The sequence below is a fragment of the Triplophysa dalaica genome, chromosome 10 (assembly GCF_015846415.1).
Source record: "Triplophysa dalaica isolate WHDGS20190420 chromosome 10, ASM1584641v1, whole genome shotgun sequence".
Lineage (NCBI taxonomy): Eukaryota > Metazoa > Chordata > Actinopteri > Cypriniformes > Nemacheilidae > Triplophysa > Triplophysa dalaica.
In genome coordinates this window covers 11,545,693-11,567,969 of record NC_079551.1, presented here as the reverse complement: position 1 = coordinate 11,567,969, position 22,277 = coordinate 11,545,693, and the positions used below count along the sequence as shown (strand labels likewise).

The following is a 22,277-nucleotide window of genomic DNA, read 5'->3' as shown; positions in this document are numbered from 1 at the left end:
GGAGGGTGAGAAGCAGGAGGAGGGTCATGACAGACTTTCAAAGAATAAGGTACACTACCAGTCTGCATCCTGTGTGTGTGGCAGTGGGGATTTCTTTAAGACTGCAAGGGAAGCTTGACTTCCCCTATAATGTCAAAAACTATTGGTCAACAAGGAAATTTGGTGTTAACATTTTATTGAATAAAAATATGTTTGAACACGCACATCACATAGACGAGTTTGTTCATAATCAGCTACCTATAGCAGGTCGGCTGACTCTATTTCCTTCTCAAACATTCCCGTAGCGTCAGAGTGCATTTCCCTGTTGAAGCCTAGCGTCCATTGACTTCAATGGGGATGCTTTCAACAGTTTTTTTCAGTGCTTCGAAATTAGACGATCATTGGTTAAATGCTGCTATCATGTCCCGCCCACGGACGCTCAGCGTCTCTGGGGGTGAATGGAGGAGTGGGATGGCCTGGACTACAAGCTACTGCGTGATGATTGGAGGGTCTGTCGAAAGACTGCATCTCCTTTTGATTGACAGCGATTTTGTTCTATAAAAAGTCGCTGACGCTAAAGCTTTTCAATCTCAGTCCCATTGCGGATTTTTCAAGTGTAGTTGAAAGACAAACTGCTGCAACCTATTTCTTGGTATTTGCTTGCCAATTTTCATTATACATTTCACACAATTACACCACATTCCTTGTTTCAGTTTAATGTATACCCACATTTCCTCTGTCGTGTTTATATATGTTTTTTAGATAGTTTGTTCATTCATTCATTGTGAAATGAGCTTCCCCTCTTTGAAAGACCAGCAACCGCCACTGCCCTGCAGACACAGTATGTTTAGGAGCAGTGTCTGATATTAAACACTAGGGGGAGCTACTCAGCACCCTAAAGGAGTTCCAAACCAAATCATAGATAAACGCTGTTTTTGAGGCTTTGATATTTTTTGGGGGGGTGTTTAACAATGGATGTTCATGTTTCTAATTTAAGAAAACGCTTTATATTTCAAATATTTCAACTTCCGCTCTATATAAAGTCCCTCTTTCCGAAACGCTCCGATTGGTATAGCTGACCAGGTCTGCCGGGATTGTTTCCCAGTTTAGAGTGTACGTGTGAAGAGGTCCCACCCATACCATATCAGCGAGCTTCCGCTTCTCCGCTTCTGCTGTGATTGGTCCGTGCCCCTCTCAGCGCATGTGTATTCATAAACTTAGCCTTTGAGCAATAAAAAGTAACAATGGCGTCAACTTCACTTTATCAGTTAAAAACATGCGGATCCATCAAACTGTAACAAAGGTCTGCTAGTGGATGTGCAAACTTCAATCTTTGTTAGGTATGGGGATTTTTTCTTATATGACGAGGGAAATGACAATGGGTCAGACCGGTTATATTAATTAACACTAATTACATAAGCATAAGTTTTGCCTTATATTGGTCATAAGTTGGATAATAAAATAACCGATTGACCCGGAGACATTTGTAAGCAGGACTTCAAAGGACGTTTCATAGAAGTGTTTAAGAGGTATGCACACACACACACACACACAATATCAGTGTGTTTCACAGAACGGCTTTCACAGCTGATGTTAAAGTCATGGAAGCTGTCATTTGATCGTTGGTTAACTTAGAATGTTTGTAGCTGAACTCTTTTTACCAGCTGTAGGACTTTGATGAAAGTGAAAGTAGTTTAGCGCATAGCTCTGTCAAATGTTTATGATCTCTGATAACCAAACACTACTCCAGCAGCTCTTCTTCTTCTCTGCGGAAGACCTCGCCCCTTCTTTGGCATATTCCTTTGGGCGGAGGTTAATAAAAGCACTCAGAATAGTGACATAAGATACCCAGGAATTAGAGGGCTGTAGTCCGATCCAGCTGTTCTGTGTAGTTCTTGGAAAGTGAATTCTGTTAAAGACAATATCTCGCTTGGCACTGAACTTTGAGCTTTATCATTTTGCAGGTATTATTTATGCTCTAACAGCAACAATACACACTAACTAAAGGTTGAAAATGTGATCGCGTGGAATGGGATCTTTAAAGATAATAAGCCTTTAAAAACTATTCAACATTCTTCCTAGAAAGGCCAAACAAAGCACCAGAGAAAAACAGCACCTCTACTGACACTACGACTAAATGTAAATGTGTGGAGCTGGCCGACAATGTTCATATTTGTATTTGTTTGCAATATTTATAATATTAAATACTTGTCAGGGTAACATATATAAACAACTCATTCATCACACAATAAAACAGAAAATAGCATCCAGGGCATAAACGTTTGTACATAGCAATACACTTTTCAAACATTGTAAACAAATCTATAGTGATCATGAGTTCAATAATGAATACTAGGCTACAGGCCTTGGGGTCGCGTGCTGGATGCTCATCCTCCTTATATTTTTTTACTTTTGCCGACTGTGTTTACCATTTTGTAATACAAGTGAATCACTGTTCCAAATATTTTTGAGAGAGATTGTGTTTAGTTTTGCAAAATAAAGTGTATGATATGTGCAAATTTAACTTGTTTAAGGTTTTGCCAATAGAATGACAGATTCAACATACAGGTTTAGGCCAAAGAGAAATTGCAGCACATAAAATTACACATAATAATAATAATAAAAGGCTAATGTAAAATAACAAACCAATGACAAGACCCCATCAAATATCTAAATTAACAAAAGTATCTGAAGTTTGTAGTAATAACGAACTCCTTCAAATAACTCTTCAATAATGTTAATTTTTCTATACATATTCCGTGTGTCCCGCCCTGGTACTGGCACCTCTGTCACCTGAGGGCGCCATTCCACTCTGTGTTTTGTAAGGACTCCAGTTCCCATCATGCTTTGTCTTGTTATCATGTATTGTTTTCACCTGTGTCTCATTACCTGTTTGTTCCTTCGTCTGTGTATATATATTCATTGTGTTCAGCTATCTCGGTGTATTATTGTTTGTATGTATGTACGTTTCCCTTGTGGTCATCTGCCTGGATTAAACGCTTTGTGTTCCTTTTGGATCATATTTAACATAATTTACTGCACGTGGATCCGCTCCTTGTTTTCCCTCGGCTATTCATGACACCATGTACCGGTTAAAACTACTCTAACATAACAAAGCACACAATAACAGCTAAATGATATATTAGTTTAAAAACACTAAGAATGAAAATGTCTTTGTAAAATGTCTTATAAACATTAAACTGCACTGTGGCTTTCAGCAAGGCTTTTATTGAACACATTTAAAAAAAATATTACAATAGGGTATTTCCATGAAAATAACAAACCCTACCATGAAAAAAGACAGCTTTTGCCAACAGTTTTAACAGCATTTGGTCAACATTTGGTGGTTCAAATTCCCATGTGAGGTCTCAAAGTTTCTAAGGCATTTTTCATAGTCAGCCAAGATTGTCACATCCATAATGGGCCACATTCTTCATAAATGGGCACATGAAAATAATATATTTTATATTTTTAACTTTTAATAACATTGATTTACATTTGTGCAAAATGAAAAAAAAAGCTTAAAAAAGACAAAACAAGCTTATAAAAATCTGAACCGATGGCTCAAAATACCATCAAGTTTTGTATGAAAATGCTTCAATTGCTGGAATGTTAATAACACGTTAATAACGACTGGCACCACTTATTATTTTCAAATTCAAAAGGTAATGTATGTGTATATTGTAAAAGTTGTTTGAAAAGTTCAAAATACTGACTGCATATCGTTTTTGATTATCTACGTTGCAGCGCATGTAAACTAACGAACTGGCTTTTTCTAAATAAAGTTATTATTTTGTGTTGTGGACATTATGTTATATATATGTATATCTTTTATATGAAATAACATTGGGGCAGTTAGCTTAATTTTCACAATTCCTTTTAAGTGCAGTCAGATGCGAAAGTGCTCAAAACTCCTTTCTGGTGGAACATTCTTCATTCTTTCCAACTCAGTCCGGTCAACCACATCTCTTACAACACTAAAAAACTACTTAAAATCTCTTCTGTGAATACATGACAGACAAATAAAAGAAGAAGAAAAAATGACCCATCTCTATTTCTCTCAACAGGTTGTTTGTGGAAACTAGTAACTCTGTATTAGCATATATTGTATTATTGCTCCTGTATGTCATATTGCTTTATTGCTCCCTGAGGGGTCTGTAAGTCACTTTGGATAAAGGCATCTGCTTAATGCTAATTTTGGCACACCAAGCGGATTGTCTAAAAGGGTTTTCCTTATTCTCTTAATGAGTCATTACTGTGTTTTGGACTAAACATGCAGTTATCCAATCAGAGTCTCATCTCCCATTCCCTTTAAGAGTCATAGCGGTTTCGCCATGTACACGGCGGTGACCCAAACTCTAGTGTGCCGTTTGACTTTTAATGTAAAGGCAAAGTTGTTTTAGAGGACTATTGTGGAATTTTAAACAAAGTATTTTACAGACATTTGGCTGGTGATTAATAAACAGTGCTTTGGCAGGAGTGTGCAGTTAGAGGCCATACAGAATCGTACCAATTTGTGGAAGAGAGGCACATTTAAGTGGTTCTTTGGGGAAGCATCACTGTAAAGAACCTTTTGTAGCAGCACCTTTAGTGTACCTATGGTCACATTGTAAACCCTCCCTTTCAGTAATACCCTTTAATGAAGTCGTGATTTAGATTTTGAGGTGTACTAAAATAAGTATTCACATTTCTTTTGGTATCACATTACATTATTTCCCAGAAAAAACGACAAAATTTCCCAAACAAACTAAATGATTACTTGAACAGTTTTGAAATGAACAGCTGTCAACCCAATAAAAAAAAAAACTGTACCTGACATCATACAATCATTAACAAATTCACAAAGTGTCAAAGTCCGCACTAATACCAACAAGACTGTGATATAACATTTTAAGGCTTGTCCTCTGACCTTATCACAGCCATGATGATATGACTTATAGGAAGCAGCTGGTATTGTTTGTTAACGTTCAGAGCACTTTTACTAATAGAAAGTAATGTGTTTGGCATTTAAAGGTAAGACACAGTGTTTTTCATTAAACGGAGTAAACAGAGTTTGATTGTTCTTCATGTGGCAGCTGACAGTGTTTGAGATGTAGGTCTGTCTACTATAGTTGTGCTAAGCCCCACAATTCAAGTACGGACCGTCTTAAAGGATAATGCACACATCATTCACTACATAATCTCCTATTCATACTTCCCACTAAATATGTCCTTCAGGTTCTTGTAATGCCTTGTAATACTGCGTTTTTTTAACACTTAAGAAAGTGCATAGTGTTAAGCTCAAGTATTCAAAGGAATTCAAATAAAAAACAGTAACAGAACATTAAAGTACATCGAGCAGCTATTCCTCCAGTTTGACAGGTAAAGTGTGGAATTTTTGCATTACAAATATATACTACAATAAATAAGTAGTTAAATAAAAATAGTGTTCAAGTAGCCTGCTATAGTGTTGTTTTTTGTATCGTGAAATGTTTGTACCCCAAGGTGGGGACTGGTTTGATCCTTGCCGTTGCAACATAGGCCAGAAAGCTCACAGATGGAGGGCAAGTTTGTTGAGCATCTGAATGTCACAACTGCTGGTGTATCCAGTCCTCAAAGACTCATTCATAACAGCTGAGACTTATTCTCTGAGACTTCTCGATTGGAACCTGTGAGACACAGACAAATATCTAATAAACATTTTCAAACATCTTCAGAACATTTCTGTACAAATTGTTCTGTAGCTCATTGAGAACTGCATCTGACAAAAGCATAAATGTAATTGCGGGATGATCTGAGACAATGAGTGTGATGTCTTTGAATATGACCTTCAGAATTACAAGCTTCATAAATCATAAATGACATAAAAGATCGATCAAAGAAGAGTTAAAAAGATTTGAAGCCCGAGTATGAAGTCGCATCCATTTTCTTTTTGTTTTTAGCTCATTTGTGTAGAGTGAAGGCAGCTAAAATGGGCCATCAGGTCAATAGGACCAGATTAGGTTACAGCGTCGTATGTCTTTACATTTTTGCAGCCAATCACAATAACTCATCTTGCATTGTTGCTTCAACACTTATTTATATCTAACAATAGTTTTGATTGGTCTGATTTTTTTTTAGGTTGGCGGGCAAAGTTTAACATGAAGCTTGTCAGAGAAATTGTAAGAGAAGTGAACCTGATATTCTTCACTAATAAGGTTACTAAAGCAAATATAAGTAAACCTGCCGACCGTTTTCCTCGAGCTGACAACATCACGATTCTAATTTGTTCTCCATGTATACTTTTAAGTTTAGAGCAGGGAGTCCCAGTGTACCCTGTTAGTTTAGTTACGTTTTACCTTTTGTTGCTGGGCTCCCTGTCTCGATCTCCTGTTGTTATTATTGTGAGTATGTTGTGGGGTTATAAACTACTTTGAAGACGTATCTTTGTTTCCCGTTGTCCTTTTAGTATGTTGCGTCCCTTTAAACTCTTAGACCAGTATCTTGGGGACCATAGCACAGTATTTTTTAAAAGTTTGTAAATTCTTATCATAATTATTACAATTTTTATACACACCAACACAACATGATCAGTTCATTTTGAATTGAATTGCTTAAAGGGAAAGTTCATCCTAAATCTTAAATTCTGTCATTATTTACTCATCCTCAGGTGGCTTCAAACCTGTAGGCGTATACATTTCTAATAAATACAAAGTCAGATATTTGTAAGAATGTCAGTAACCAAACAGACTCCATTACTGCCATAATAGGAAAACAATTCTTTGCAGAATCCTGCAACACGATTTACAATTATTTGCGCTCGTCACTGTACTGGTATATGTAATGGCCAATAAAGCATGCGCTAAACCCTGCGCTGATTTGGGCTGCTCTTTGTAGATTGCGTTGCTCATTATTGAAATGAGATATTGCGTCTGTGTTTTTTATATCTTGCGCTATTTTGCTCTTGCGCTATTTTGCTCTGTTTAGAATATCTAGCTCTTAGTTTGGCTCAGTTTGTTCTGTTTCTTCATGTCATTCCACACAGACTAGATGATAATAACATCAGATCTCTGTGTGGAGCACTGGCTGATGTCAGACTCCTTGTGTAATCAAAAATCTCAATGGATTATTACAATTAATTGCAAAAGGAATGTTTGTGAATATAATCTGATATTTCCTATTTACACATTCCAGCCAAAAATAGAAAAATCTGCATAAAAAACCAACAGGTCTTAAATTTTTGCACATTATGTATATACATGTATGTTCGTGTTTACAAACATATGTGTAGATTAGGATAGAGAGACAGACAGAATAAAGATGATGATATTCCTCCTGCATGATTCTTACCCTCCTGTGTTCTTGATTTAGACGATCTGATGATGTTGAAACACACCAGCAACAACAGCAACAGCGATAACCAGCAGAACACCAACGCATGATTCGTCTCGAGCACCTGAAAACGCATCTCTGGATGCAGCCACCACTGGAAAGACAGAGAGAGAAAACAGTGTAACTCAATCTGTCAGTCTATTCATAAACAGTATAAACATTCTATGTGGGTGCCTGTCCATGCAGTGAGACGAACGTCCACATCCACTATGACATACATGACAGTTATTGGCAAATAATTATGTTTTTTTAAGTTGTGCATGTTTGAACTTTCAAGCCATTTGACAGAGGTTTCAGTTGACACACCCAACGCGTGTTGTTGGAAAAAAGTTTAGCTTTTCAGGGATTTAGAGTAGGAGCAGAATGTGAAATGTAAAATATGTATGCTGATTTACCCTTTTTAAAAAATGAACATTGACCTGTTTGACTCAGGGATTCCAGTATTATCTCGCCTAGTATTTAAACTAATCAAAATCTCTAACATGTCTTGTGTATAAAAGGTCTGTTCATTGGTGTGCCCTCGGACCAGCCAGGCTGCTCTTTTTCTCGACTGTGTTGTTGCTTCTTGCAAGAATAAACATTTTTGAAGACACCAAATTCCAACATCACAGGTACAGAACCAGTTTCTCTTTGCGTCTAATGGATAGTTAAGTCAATGATACATTTTTCACGTTTATGAAAAGAGATCCATACTGATTTAAAGGCAGGGTGGGTGATCCTGTCCAGAAACATTTTTTGTCATGTTGGATGGAAATCTCTTTACATGCTGATAGCAATCAAGAAGTATAGTGGGCAAATAATATTTTTATAGATCATGTATCAAAAAGACGTTCGTCCAATCAAAACGTTCTGGCCGAACGCTGTGACTGGCCCTCTGTACATTTTCGACCAACGTATTTTGCATACCACTGCGCACTGTTCAAAAATCATACGTCATCAGCGTCGTAGCATGATGTTCACGTCCGCTGTGTCAATTTAGGGAGAATGACGGACAATCAGCCCCAATCTAACCTTCCTGCAAAATCGATAACAACTAAATCGAAAAAACAAAAGTCCATTTTTGAAAAGCCTTTGGAAGATTCGTTGTAATTTGTTACGTGGATTTACGAAATACGTTCATGTGTTTGGAGGAGGCGTGGCTTTGGACAGCGAATCGTATAGAGTGCGATTACAATATCAGTGCTAGCAGGCTAAATTTAGCAACTTTCCAAATCACCCACCACACCTTAAGTGCAGTTTGACTCTGTATACACTATAAGTATCATTTGCTGTGACACTTCTCTGTGATTATTTCATCTACAGGAGAGTTGTTGTGTTTGATCTTCCAGTGTATCTGGTTTCTCTCTTTATCAGTAACATCAATGAGGAAAGTAAAAGAATCACCATCAATCAATGTCTTCACTTTAGGAGACACCAGGGTTTTCCCTGTATGCACACTATCACATTTCAAATTAAATATCATAAAAGAGTATACCTTCCCACCCCTTACCCACTGTTATTCTGATTCTGGGTGCTAAATAGTTAGGAAATAAAGTAGAGACACTTACCAACGTTGAATGTCTTCGCTTTGGAGGTGTCTTTGATGCTGATGTCTAGTTGATAAAGTCCAGCGTGTTCAGTTTTGATGTTTGTGATGGTGAGATCTCCAGTCTGAGGATTCATCTTCAATCGGTCACTAAATCTCTCATCAGAGTCATAAACTGGATCTCCGTTGGCCTCTCCGTTCATTCTTGCTATGCGTTCGCCTTTAAACCTCCAGACTATCACAGGATTACTCTGTTTGTCATTAAGATCAGTGTGTAGAGTAACAGAATCTCCATCATTCACTGACACTAACTTCACTTCATCTGTATCAACACCAAACACACCTGCAGAGCACAAACACAAAAGTGAGAGATTAAACATACAATAGATATAACTGAGATCTTGAAAAGTATATTATCTCCTGTTTTTAACTCATAAGCTCCAACTGTTAGTTGTGGTAATGAGTCTCTTCAATTAGCACACTAACCAGCTGATGAGTTTAATTGGGTGCTTTATATATAGACATCTAAAACATCTTGGGGGATCACAACAAGGACTGAAGTTTGGAAACACTGGTGTAGGTCAAAGTCAAGTCAAAGTTTATTTATAAAGAAGTTTTCAAAATACGTGACGTGTTAAACAAAGTGCTGTACATGCATAAGAGAATATATGATAAAACCAGTCAAAAGAAAAAACAATAAATCAATACATGGAAGCAGCTCTTTTGTTGAATAGTTGAAATACAGCAAGCAGTGGACCAAAGCACTGAGGCAAAATGGGGGGGAACTTAAAAAGTTTCTAAACTTAAAACTAGGGATACCCCGGTATCCTTTTTAAAGGCCGAGTACGAGTACAGATGCCTGTACCTCACAACACAGGGCAAATAATAGAAATAGAATAGCTTCATAATTACAAACCACTCAACCTTAAACACTTTCTGCTTTTAAAAAAACTTTAAATGCAAATTTTACAACAAATTTCTTTAAGTTCTGTCACATGAGGTATTGATCTTTGGTACGAGATTGGTATCAGGGCCGATAGCGATACTGGTATCCGTGCATCCCTACTTAAAACACATTTTTGTATTTCTGTAGGTAGTGAAACAATATTTTAAGTAAGGGTTGCCAACTGTCCAGTATAGAACTTTTATTTAAAAGCTAACAGTGTGGCACGATTTTGTGGGCGGAGCTGAACTGGTGGCAGTAAGCTGCATGGCTGGAAGCCAAAATCAGCCTTCTTCCATCTGCAATGATGTATGTTAGACTAGGTGTTCCCAAAGTGGGGTCAATTGTTTTATTATTATCTGAATACAAGCTGAATGGTGATAATACATTGTAGCGAATCTCATGTGTGAACTTCACTTAATAAAAGGCTAGTGTTTCCCTTTAAATACAAGTGTTAGAAAGGCTGAGTCCTGTGCGCATGCGCTGATCACGCTAGTCTTCATCTGACCTAAAGTGACTCAGCAGAGGGTGCTAGCGTGACTGTGTGCGTTCATAACCAAAAGTAAGTTGCTTGTTTAATCAACAGGATATAATTTTAGTTATGTAGTTTGTAGAGCATGTATATAATGCCTATTCATAAGTGAATGGTATTTATCGCGTGCTTCTAAATCATTTGATTATAGGTTCGGTTTGAAGCCTGTTTCCGATTATACCCCTTTGGTTGGCAGTATTATACAAGAATGTTGTAGAAGAATGTCCTGAAGGGGCATTGGAACAGATTGTAAGACCCAAACGTCAGGTTCACCCTTCTGCCTACCTTAACGACTTTGATATTTGAGGCATCCTCTGGGATGGGACAAGATTCCGATAGGTAGAGGGTACGGAAGTGAAGCTATGAAAGCCACGAGAAACTTTCCTTCGGAATTTCTTATGGAAACTATAATAACACTGTGAATGGAGATCCGGCCGATGGTGTTAACACACTGTAGTAAAAACAGATTATGAGACGGATTTTTACGAGCATAGACGAAAAGGTCTTACGCGATCTCTGCCAGACATCGTGCACTCGACATCAGGGATTGCTAATGTATAGCATCATGCAAATACTTTATAATAAAAGCGTCTGCCAAATGCGTAAATGTACTTACTGATGATGAGCAAAGCAATATAGAAGTACTTTAAAGAGGTTGTCTTCATGTTGTCGAGGCTGTTTGACGATGACCTCCAGCTGTCGCGCACGAAAACAATGACGCATTTAAAAATAAATGACCACCGTAAAACCACGGATACTATTATACCGATGAAGATTCCTAAACGACTGCAATAATGACTCTACACTACTATCAATGCTGAAAGTGAGGTGATGTTTTCCAGAAGAGTAAAAACAGCGAACCTATAATCGATGACCCCACGTCGGAAGTTGTATCACAAGGAAAAGGCTAATATGCTGCTTATCATCCTAGAACCTCAGGCGTGGTGAGGTAATCGACTACGTGCAGAACCGTGGCGACGTTCTTCGAGATGCCCCTTGTCGGTAAACCAGCACAGTGCTCAGGTTGTAAATGCACAGCTTAACAAGATTCTAAAAGAAAGCGACGTACAAATGAAGTGCAATTTGAACAACATAAGGACAACAAAAGCATAAGATTGTCCTCTAGTCTAAATTGTCATGACATTTTTAACCTTGTGGTTTGGCAGAGATTGATAGTGAATGAGCTTGAAAGCTTTGATTATGTGTGAGAGATAGTGTGGAAAGTGATTGAGAGTTTGAAAGCGTGTGTGAAAAGCTTTGATTGTGTGTGATAGACAATAAAGTCGTGTATAAGAAGAGAGTTTGATAGTGTGTGCGACAGTAAGTTTGCGGAAACGGACACATTGTAATCATTTTAAAATACACTAATCTTACCTTGAAAAATAGATTGCATAAATTGAAAAGACAGAAATTAAAATCATTCCGATTTATATTATATTCTTTACATTTTTGTATTTCATGTGTCTCTCTTTTTAAGAACCACAATATTAAAATTACTTGTGATTTTAAAGATCCCTACTTCATATTAAATCATGGTAATTAAAACTTTGTCTAAACAATAATTAAATAGAGCAAGTCTAATGAAAAATCTAAAAAACACAGAGTCAGTAAAACCCAACACTGGTCATCACACTCCTGCCAACAATCCCCTCATCACCCGAACACTTTACTCATGTATTGTATTGGTCTGATCTCTGTTTTGTGTTAAGTGTATGCCTAGCTCAGTGTTAGTTGTTCAATAAACATACCTTTATTTAAACTGCATCTGTTGTCGTCTGTGGCATTACATGACAGCAACAGTCTATTCCAAATGGCCTTCTTCTCCCCACTCCGTCCAAAAGCTGCTAATATCATTATGGTTATTCTCCCATCATTTTTTTGTAGGATGTATTATGTAATTCCCACGCAGATTTGTCGAATATGATACTGTCATAAGGTTCAATAGAAGAAAGTAGGTGGGAAAGGGCAAACATTTAGACCACTATAATCAAAATAAATAAACAAAAACACGGAAGTAAAAGAACATATATACAAACTTTAAACACATCTGGGCCCGGTCCTCTCTCGCCAGCAAGCATGACGATTCGTCCTTTTAGGCTCCCGAACTCCTCCGTGAGATATGCGGGACCAATGTGCGCAAAGCTGATCCAACTATCGATCACGCCACCGGCCACGCATCACGGCTCTTGTCACGCCTTCCTTACCACAAATACATTTAGTTTAAGGCATCTACTCTTTAGTGGCATCTCTCCTACTTCTACTTGCAATGGTGATGTTTTAAAGGCTCCACAACACAAACATAATGCCTTACCCTGCACCAGTGGCGGATCTAGAAAATTTTGCATGGGGGGGCAAAGGGGTGGCAAGAGGTCTTGGCAGGGTGGCAGGGGTAGGCCTACATGGAATCCCTATATATGAATTGCTTTAAAAAAACAAACACAAAAACACTTTTAAACTTCATTAGTTATTGTTTAATCATGCCCTTACACACTACAACATTTTTTAATTCACAACAGGAATAAGCCCAGTGTTCAAACAAAACAAAACTGTGCATCTTTTAAAAAGTAAAAGTCTGAGAGGAATTGGATTTAATAGGACTGCTTAGCTAATCAAATGATCAATCTCCTAACTGGCACTGTATTGTGTGTTGTAACGTAACAGCCCAAACTAAAATTGGGTATTTTTATTTAAAGTAATTAATTAATTATTAAAGCAATTTAAGGGAATAAAGAAAAAGAAAGGCTTGTTGTATTAGTGAAATAATTGTAACTATTTGCAACTAATATTTTATTTTTAATTTACATAAATGAATCAAGGAAATTATAGCATATTTTCAATTCAAAAAGGCAAAATTTAATAAATAAATAAAAAAAGTTTAACTTTTCTATTGTAAAACAGTCAAATATTAAATGACCTACTTACATTTTACCAGGCATTTGTTAACTTAATAATTTTGACATTGATGAGCTAGACCGCTGAACTTTTAGTCTTCCTAACAACAAACAGAGCGTTGCGTAATGTAGTGCATCAGAGCAGCATTAATAATAATATCAAGTGAATCTCTTATCTGCATCTTAAGTTTATTGCCAATAATAATGACAGCTTTGCGAACGTGAACTCGGTGAGCTCGCGCAAAACACATCTTCAGCACAGCGACTCATTTAAACGCCTCTGATTGGCCGATGTGATCAACAGACATGTCTGTGATTGGCTACAATGCTCAACGTTGCAAAAGCACGTCAAAAGTACCTTTAATGCAAAGGGAAAAATATAAATAAAAATGTAATATGCACTGTTCATGATTAGTTAATCGAGGCCGCTGCCTGCAATCTTATTCACATTTGTTTTTCTGATGAATTGTTTTGCTTTGTGAGAAAGACAATTTAACAAAATATTCGGGGCTTTACTAAAAAGCCACAAGTTTTTAGCGAACGCCGCTCTGCAGGTTTGAATCAGGGACGTAACTAGTATTTGAGGGGCAGGGGGGAGGGGCGAATAATACATTTAAAATTAAAAATTAAATTGTTCACTTTTGGTAAATGTATTGGACATAGTGGTGGGTTGTTTTTGTAAGTACAGTTTTTTGATCATCAAAGTTAGGGGGGCAGCTGGGGGGGAGCAAGGCTCTAGAGTGGGGGGCACCTGCCCCCCTTGCCCCCCTGTAGATCCGCCCATGCCCTGCACCCTCTCCAACCGCCCAGTGTTTACTGCTGAATTATAAACTATGCATCCGTAATCCAAGATGGATCGAAATAAGAGAATATTCCTTTATTGATGTACATGATGCACTCCAACTATACCCCGCTAAAGATTTTAGTAGTTGCTTATATATCTACCATTATGTTTTATATGTACTTTAAAAGTTTAGTATCAAACCACCTCTAGGTACCTTTTAACCCTCTCTTGCTTGTGTGCCTGTCCATTAATATCCACCCAGGGGATTTACCTGTTTTTTGTGGATCAAATATGAGTTATTTTCCATGGATAATTGAAAGCCCCATTCATTCAACACGCCTCCTTATTTCACTTCACTGGCTGCCAGTTGCCGTCCGCATCAAGTGTAAACCGCTTACACTGGCCTTAAGAACGATGACAGTAATGCGTAGCGTGTCTATTTTTTTTTAATGCGCTCTCTAACGTCTGCCAAATGAATAAATGTAAATGTAGCCATGATTGTATTATTGTAAAAGTGCATTGACCCCATTTTTGGCAGGCTGGTTGCATTTTATACACATTTTAACCACAGGTTCCATGTTAAATATGCCTTCTATAGCACAATGCAGTACTCTTAAATTTGCTAGCATGAAGCAGCCACCTAATGCTTATATTAATAAATCAGCATCACATGATAAATTATAATTTAATTTCAGAAGTTCTCTTAAGAAATATAACACTAAGCCTGTAATAAATATACAGAAAGTCTACATTCTGAAGCCAAACCATCGCAAACGAATGAACAATAAAAGATAGTTACAAAATATTACAAACCCCAAAAAATATATTAACTGTTTTTGTAAATACCCGTCTGTGAATGGCTTGTTTGTTTTATTAACCCAATGCAGTCAGTTACGGTTAATTGTTCAGAGAGCTTTTATTTTTAAAAACATGTTTTTATCAAACACAATAATAAAACATTGTTATGTGTATTTTAAGATTTCATTCAACATGTGATTTTCCAGCCTTTAGGCTGCATTACTCAAAGACACCTCTGAGAAAAGCGTTCTGTATGTTTTCATTCATTTGAATGTTGAATTTAGACTTCAAGCAGTTATTTTATATATCCTACCATATGATCCAGAATCTGCCACACCTTAGTGTTTAGCCAAAAGATGCTATTGGTCAAATGTTGTCATATGCATCCATGCAACCAGCTTGTGATGGCCAATCCAGGCAAATGTTACAAGTGACTTAACATGTTTAACATCAACACCAATTTATTTGTTACTGAAAATGTAAGTAAATAACAAAGCCCTAACCATCTTAGATGTGAGAATGTACAGTTCATCAGTGATGATCGATGGTAATGTTTAAACTCTCCTCCTCTTTTCAACTCTGGTAGATTTGACATCATAAACAAGAAAACCAACTGTAGCCACGCCCACCACTGCAGAGATGACCAATCGGATGACGGCTTCGGAAATAGAACAACAGCACACACAGTCTGAGGGAATCGAAGAAAAATATGAAACCGATCAGTTTTAACAAGGCCTCTGTTAACCAACAATGTCTCTGTAAGACAAAGAATCTTTAAATATATTGTAAGTATTGTGAAGTGTGTGAGTGACTTCCAAACAGAACTGATATTTTTAATTGCAAGTTTTTAAATCCCATTGTTTCATTAGTCAACAATCAGATAATTGATGCTGAAATAAAGCAAAGGATAAAAACGGCATGTGTTTCTTTTTTGGAGAAAAACGTTTGCTACAGGAATCACAAATCTTATTGTCTTATAGCTGTTGTTAAACAAGAACCAAGTGAGAGAAGAGCAAGTTTATTAGTGTCTACAGAACATGCAATGGATGATGAATTTGTAAAGGACTCAAAGATTAACAACCAGTGATACAGACAGGCTGAAAACACACACACGCACGCATTCATAGAAGGGCAGAATTTTAATTATATGTATTTGAAATATGTATTTAAATTGTATTAAACGGTAAGAACCCAAAGGATTTTAGATTGGGAAACACTGTTCTAGACTATTGTGAACTTTCATTCCATTAAAGGTACAGTTTACACAATAATGAAAATTCTGTCATCATTTACTCACCCTCAAATTGTTCCAAACCTGTATACATTTGTTGTTCTGATGAACCAACAGGAAAATATCTGGAAGAATGTCAAATCTCAATTCCCTTTACTGCCATAGTAGGGAAAATAAATACTATGAAAATCAATGGGGTAGCTTAACTACTTTTAAAGCTGTGTAGATTTTCCAGTACTTTATTACTTTTTTAAGAAAGTAGCGGTGTAGTGCGACCAAAAGCTACATTCTGTTCTTTCAGAATGAGTAGCTTGTAGCTTATCTAACTACAATTTAAAACGGTGTATTTTGATTAAATATAAAATGTATTTAAATAAAACACAAAATACTGTTGTAAAAATGTTTTATTTAAATACATTTTATGAGTATTTGTAATTTGTAACTAAATTCCTTTTGATGTAGTTGTGGCCGTCTCTGCACGCATGTATGTGCAACACTTTACATTTTGCTACCAAATTATTATATAATATCTAATTAACACTGAAAAGATTTGCGCAACATCTTGCAAGATCTCATAATTTATATCCTAAACATGATGCATGATGGGATACGCTTAGCCTCAAATACTGCTCCGAAAATGTATTCAAGCTAGTGAGTCTTGAATTATGGCAGTGGTTCTCAAACTGGGTCCCCCTAGATGGATCCAGCGGGGCTACGTCTTTTTTGTGGTATTTAATGAAATATAATCAGCAAATTTGTACAATACAATAACATAAAAGCAAGGCTACCAACTCAAATTGTTGATTTTTTTAATATAGTGTTACTTTTATGTTAACATTTTACACTATAAGTCTTTTTTTGGGACCACAAAATAAAAAAACTATCCTTAGTTAAAAAAAACCTGCACCCTACCCAAGTTTGAGAATAACCTGTGTTAAGGGCATTGGACTTTTTAAGGCCTCGTAGAGCATTGCAAACTTCCTGTTGCATGCACACACGCTCGAGTGGCCTATACCAAGATGTTTGCGGACAAGACAGAGCTGTCTGCAATTCTTCCTGTTGTAAAGTCATGCAATGTGTAACCCCCTGTCTTTGACCCACATAGCAGCGACTAAATGTTACCCCAGTCATGCTCAGTGGTAGAGCTTTGCAGCATTATATGTCCTGGGGGAACTGAATTACTGATTAAATAAAATGCATAGCCTGCAAGACGCTTTGGATAAATGTAAATGTCAAGCAGTCTGAAATGAATAAATTCTGATGACTTTGAAAATCTTGCAATGTGCACTTGGGATTAGTGAATAAATGCAAACATCACATGTGACTCACCTGAACAAGGCTGACAGTGTTGAGTGATGTTGAGATGTTGTGTTTGGTTTGTGAATGTGTTGTTGATGACACATCTGTATGTGTTTGTATCCTGATATTCCACCTCCAGAGGTAGAGAGAGTCTGATGTTAAGATCAGACACACTGATGCTGGAGTGTACATGACTTTCATTATACCAGGAGAGACTCACATGTGACACATTCATCACTGAACACAACAACACACATTTTGACACTGAAGATGAAGGTGGATTCTGTGAACAGTAACTGCTGATGACAGGAATGGGCAGAAAAGCTGGAAAACATTTAATAAAAAAGAGAACTAACTATGAATAGCAAATAATATAAACATTAACCATGTGTTCTTTTTATTATCAGGATTTCTTTTTATTAATATTTTTAAATATAAAAAGCTTTGATATCCCAAAACTTGAATGGATGATTTTACACTGAAATTTAACAGCTATGTAATTTGACCCTAAATACTTCCATGGATATTGATAACTTTTATGCACTCACCATAGACAGTAACGTTAAATGTGTATGAGGTCTTCTGTTTGCCGCTGATGGTGATGTGATAAAGACCAGAGTGTTGAGTTGTGATGTTTGTGATGGTGAGAGATCCAGTCTGATCATCCACCTGCAGTCTGTCTCTGAACATCCCATCATGAACATAATCGTATACTGAGACTTTATTGGCTTCTCGGTTGACTCTGACTATGATAGTCTTTCGAGTTTTATAGCTCCACTCGATCAGATCATCTTTCTGCATGTGAGTGAGATCAGCATGTAGAGTAACAGAATCTCCCTCCATCACCGACTTCACATCATCCGCATCACCAAACACACCTGTAGAACAGTGGACTGACATCAAAGACCATTGGACTTGAATTTGTAACGTAAGGTATTGTGATATGACCCTGGTTTAGGGCCGGGGAGAAAAACAAAAAAATATATAAAAAAATATTCAACGTAAAAATACCCAACGAAAAGTTACATATTAGTATTACACAGAGCACTGGAATACTTGATTCTGATTGGCCAGAGGTCAGTTATTCCCCGATAATGACCACTCTAAACAAATAATGTGCACATCTAATACTGTGAGTCATTTTGACAGATGCAGTTTAATATTACACTAAATTAAATAAATATATATTTTAAATAATACATATAAGATTATATTAACAATACAAGTTGAATACTAATTAGGTACTAAAATATTTCATGTTCAATAACTCACTTATGGCACATTAGCCGTGTAATAAATGGGATAATATACAGGCAGCCAGTTGTTATCGTGAAATAAACCCATTCTGTGCAGTAAAAGAGTCTCCAGGCCACACTGTGAGTGTTTATTCTGACATAAACCCTAAGGAAGACGGACATCAGATAATAGTTTTAAGTTCAGGAAAAAAAATCTTATTTGGATCATTTCTAACATTTTTCCACATTACAGAGAAATACAAAACCAATATTGACATGTCTGTAGGCAGGGGGCTTCAAAAGCCCACCCCTCCCTGTCAAAGGTCCAGAATTAAAGTCTGTTTTTGTAATAAACAAGTGTCCTTTTAAACAACGGCAGCCAATTATTCGGATTTCAGGGTGTTGTAATTCCTCCTCACTTGGCAGATCCCGAGACATTCATTTAAGTTGATGATCTTTCAGCGCTCTACTCTTTATCTAGTGCCAAACGCACTTTTTATTTAGAGATCAATTCTAGTAAGGGTGGCATTAAAAGGTAAATTTAGTATCTTTGTTTTCTGATCATGATGATAGCTTTTCAGCTTTTACATTATGTTTTTAACTCAAAATATTTGGGCACCAGATGTTTTGAGACATAACTTAACATTTAAATAAATAATTCATGTTACTTTTCTACCCCTTCATTAACGTTCCCCTGCATAATTTGTGTATAACGCAGTATAATTAAATGAACGTGTGAGAAAAAGGTCTACTTTTTGAGAAAAAGAACCACCCCATCCTCTAGGCTGGCTACGGGCCTCATTGAGCCTATGAAACACAGTGCTTTTTACAAGACCAGATCTTTTAAGAGAGCCATCAATGTCATTCAGTCTACCAATCCATCAGGCTGGCACTGCAAGACTTAAAGACTAAACATCAAGATAGACAGCTTCAATTACCAGACCATCAGGCTAGTGAATGACTCCCATCCATTGTCTCTACCTCCATCAACGCAAAGCATAAAACATACAACATAGCCAATCCTACACCGTGAAAAAATCATGTAAAAAAATATACCGCAAGATAATAGTCTTTCCTGTTTTCCATGTAAATTTACACTCATAATTTCTGCTAAATTATGTTTTTTTTAAGTCTTTTTGCACATACATATCCACCATGTCTTCATTGCACGTATAGTGCTTCTACATTACATGCGCATGTCAATACAGTATACTGTAAGTTTACATACTAACACTATATACATGCTGTACATTGGCTACTATAGCCTATACTGTTTGCTTACATGTTTACAATACACATGTAACCCTGAGAAAAGAATTGGTTTGTGAACATAACTATTGCTGCTCATGCAGTGTACACTACACATTCACACCTACAGTATGTGTGCACACACTTGCACTAGCTCATTCGTAACTTTGCACAGCGTGCTTTTGTGGTTTTTGTATTGTCATGTAGGCTGCTAAGAGGGTTCACAAAAATAAGAATTTGTAGAGTATATCAGAGAGTTTCCTGAACAATTCATAATAAATCCTTATATCTTATATCTTGCAATACCAACACAATGGCCTAATCCTCTTAAATCCTCCAAAAATAGAAATGTACTTTTTAATTAACTTTTCTGCATCAGAACTATTTGAGTAAATAACAGTATTAAAAAATATAAATCAAGAATAAAAGAATCAATAAATACTTTTACTGTATTTAATCTAATTAAATAACAACACGTTATAAGATAATTGTCAGTGTAAATTATCCCGCCGACGGCCTAAACATCTAATGACAACTTAGGTCAGGACACAAATCATTTTTTTAGCTAATATATTGTATAAATGAATAAACAAAAAGCAGTAACACTACAACAATAAAGACCCATTATCTGAAATCGTGTCTATTTTTCCCCTTCAATTTCAGTCTTGAGAATTATTGACATACTTCAACATTTAGCGCTTTGCATTCATGATCTGTGCTCATCCGCATTTATTGACCGAATACGCTTCATTATTATTTATTTAAGTCAAAGCCCATTTAAAAGTATAGTTTTACAATAGCACTATAAATATAATACTCTGAGATAACGATTCAATTGATAACAATGTTATTTTTTACAGTTATTATTTTGAGATTCTAATGAGTCTCAAACATGACCTTGTGTTCAATACAATCCAATGTTTTTATGAATTCATTGTTAAAAAAATAACAGCAGTAATTCTGTACCTGATGTGAGAATAAAGAAATTGTTTCTAAACTAGATCCTATAGTAAGATTATTGTTATTATGCTGTTTATTGTCCTTTCGGAAAATCTCCTTATATATCTGTTGCATCAACAACAACTGTAATTGACAAAAATGACATCAACATGTAACAACACATAACAAATACAACCATCAATAACACACCAGACATCCCATTCTCAACAGCAACATCGAGTACAGAGACACCTGTGACATCACAGGTATATATTTAACAAAGCTAAACTGGAGAATGCAAATCTCCAGAGTGATTTAAATTGTTCATTATTATTCAGCTACTATACAGCATGAAATATGTTTATAACTTACCCTTCAGACAACAAGAGGACAACGAGAGAAAAGCAAAGAAGAGCAGCATTGCCTTCAACCATCCACGGGACTGAAAGTGTCACTCAAGACTGAAAATGAAAATCTAATTTGAATGAATTTGATAAAAATAATACAATCTGAATGCAAGTGACACCTTACATGTTACAATTTTGGGTTAAAGTGAAAGGAGAGAAATGTGGTTTTGTTCTGTTGCTGAATATGAAATGCATTTGTTGTTTGTCAGAGGTGTGAAGAGTGTTAGTTTGTGAATAGGGCGTGACTTATCTTTTGTTGTCTGGAACATATACTCCACACTTCATTAAAACAAATTAATACATGCATGAATGTTAATAAAAGATTGCTTTAAAGTGCTACTACTGTGAGCTTTAAACTGTATGAATGTGAACTATTAATATCACAATTCAAAGATGTATGCATGATAATCGATGCTTTAATGCCGTTCCTGTTGCACATTAAAAGCATTGCATTAGCCACTCGTGGGTTTAGTCCGAGTGAACTCATCTAATGATAAAATGCATTTGTTAATCACTCAAAAGCATCTGTCAAATGTAGAAATGTTATTATGCTTTTGATTGTGCAATGTCAATTTTACAGGCTGTTATTTTGACCGCTTTAGCAAGAGACAGCAGAAGTTGTACTCAGAAAACTATTCTTGACATCAAGATCTCAGACCTCGGCCACACATCCGGTGGGCAAAAAAACCCAGGTGAAAAAAACGTGCACTATGAAACACTAAAATACTTTAAGTGCGCTACTTTCTCACACTAAGTTTGTACTTAATGTAAAAAAAGTTTTTAGTACATTTTAAGATAAATGTAAGTGGATCTACGTGTACTCAACTGTGCTTGTTTTGAGACACCATGAATAAAAGTGCAATATATAATAGCGGTGCAATGAAACTGATCCCGAATTTTTTTTAATTGTATTAATTACACACACTACAACCACAAATATTAAGGAGAACATGTACTGTTTTAAAACAATACAGCCCTGGTTTCACACTTCTGTAACGGAGTGAACAAGATATAAACTGTATGTAGGCAACATAAATAATAAACTAAACCGAGTAACTAAATTACTCCGAAGAATAATATTGTTTTACACAATGTATCCCTGATGAAAACAAAACT

The 22,277-nt window shown here is 36.3% G+C and overlaps 1 protein-coding gene across 1 annotated transcript; it reads right to left on the bottom strand.

Moving 5' to 3' along the window:
* Positions 1 to 1,684: 1,684 nt before the first annotated feature.
* LOC130430750 (uncharacterized) lies at positions 1,685 to 21,346 on the bottom strand. Its single transcript, XM_056759900.1, has 9 exons — positions 21,127 to 21,346; positions 17,881 to 18,210; positions 17,363 to 17,656; positions 12,641 to 15,490; positions 12,366 to 12,528; positions 12,078 to 12,255; positions 8,877 to 9,197; positions 7,288 to 7,423; positions 1,685 to 5,627 (listed from the first exon to the last, which is right to left on the bottom strand). The coding sequence occupies exons 1-4, from the start codon at positions 21,173 to 21,175 to the stop codon at positions 15,357 to 15,359; spliced, it is 807 nt and encodes a 268-aa protein (XP_056615878.1). The 5' UTR covers positions 21,176 to 21,346; the 3' UTR covers positions 1,685 to 5,627; positions 7,288 to 7,423; positions 8,877 to 9,197; positions 12,078 to 12,255; positions 12,366 to 12,528; positions 12,641 to 15,356.
* Between the last annotated feature and the right edge of the window lie 931 nt (positions 21,347 to 22,277).

What these genes read in the sequence shown, in the direction of transcription:
- LOC130430750 (XM_056759900.1), bottom strand. Translation starts at nt 21,175, where the DNA reads ATGCTGCTCTTCTTTGCTTTTCTCTCGTTGTCCTCTTGTTGTCTGAAG. An exon ending in ATTTAACGTTACTGTCTATG is followed by an intron (nt 17,657 to 17,880) that starts GTGAGTGCATAA and finishes AATGTTTTCCAG; the next exon opens with CTTTTCTGCCCATTCCTGTC. An exon ending in ACACTGTCAGCCTTGTTCAG is followed by an intron (nt 15,491 to 17,362) that starts GTGAGTCACATG and finishes CGATTCCCTCAG; the next exon opens with ACTGTGTGTGCTGTTGTTCT.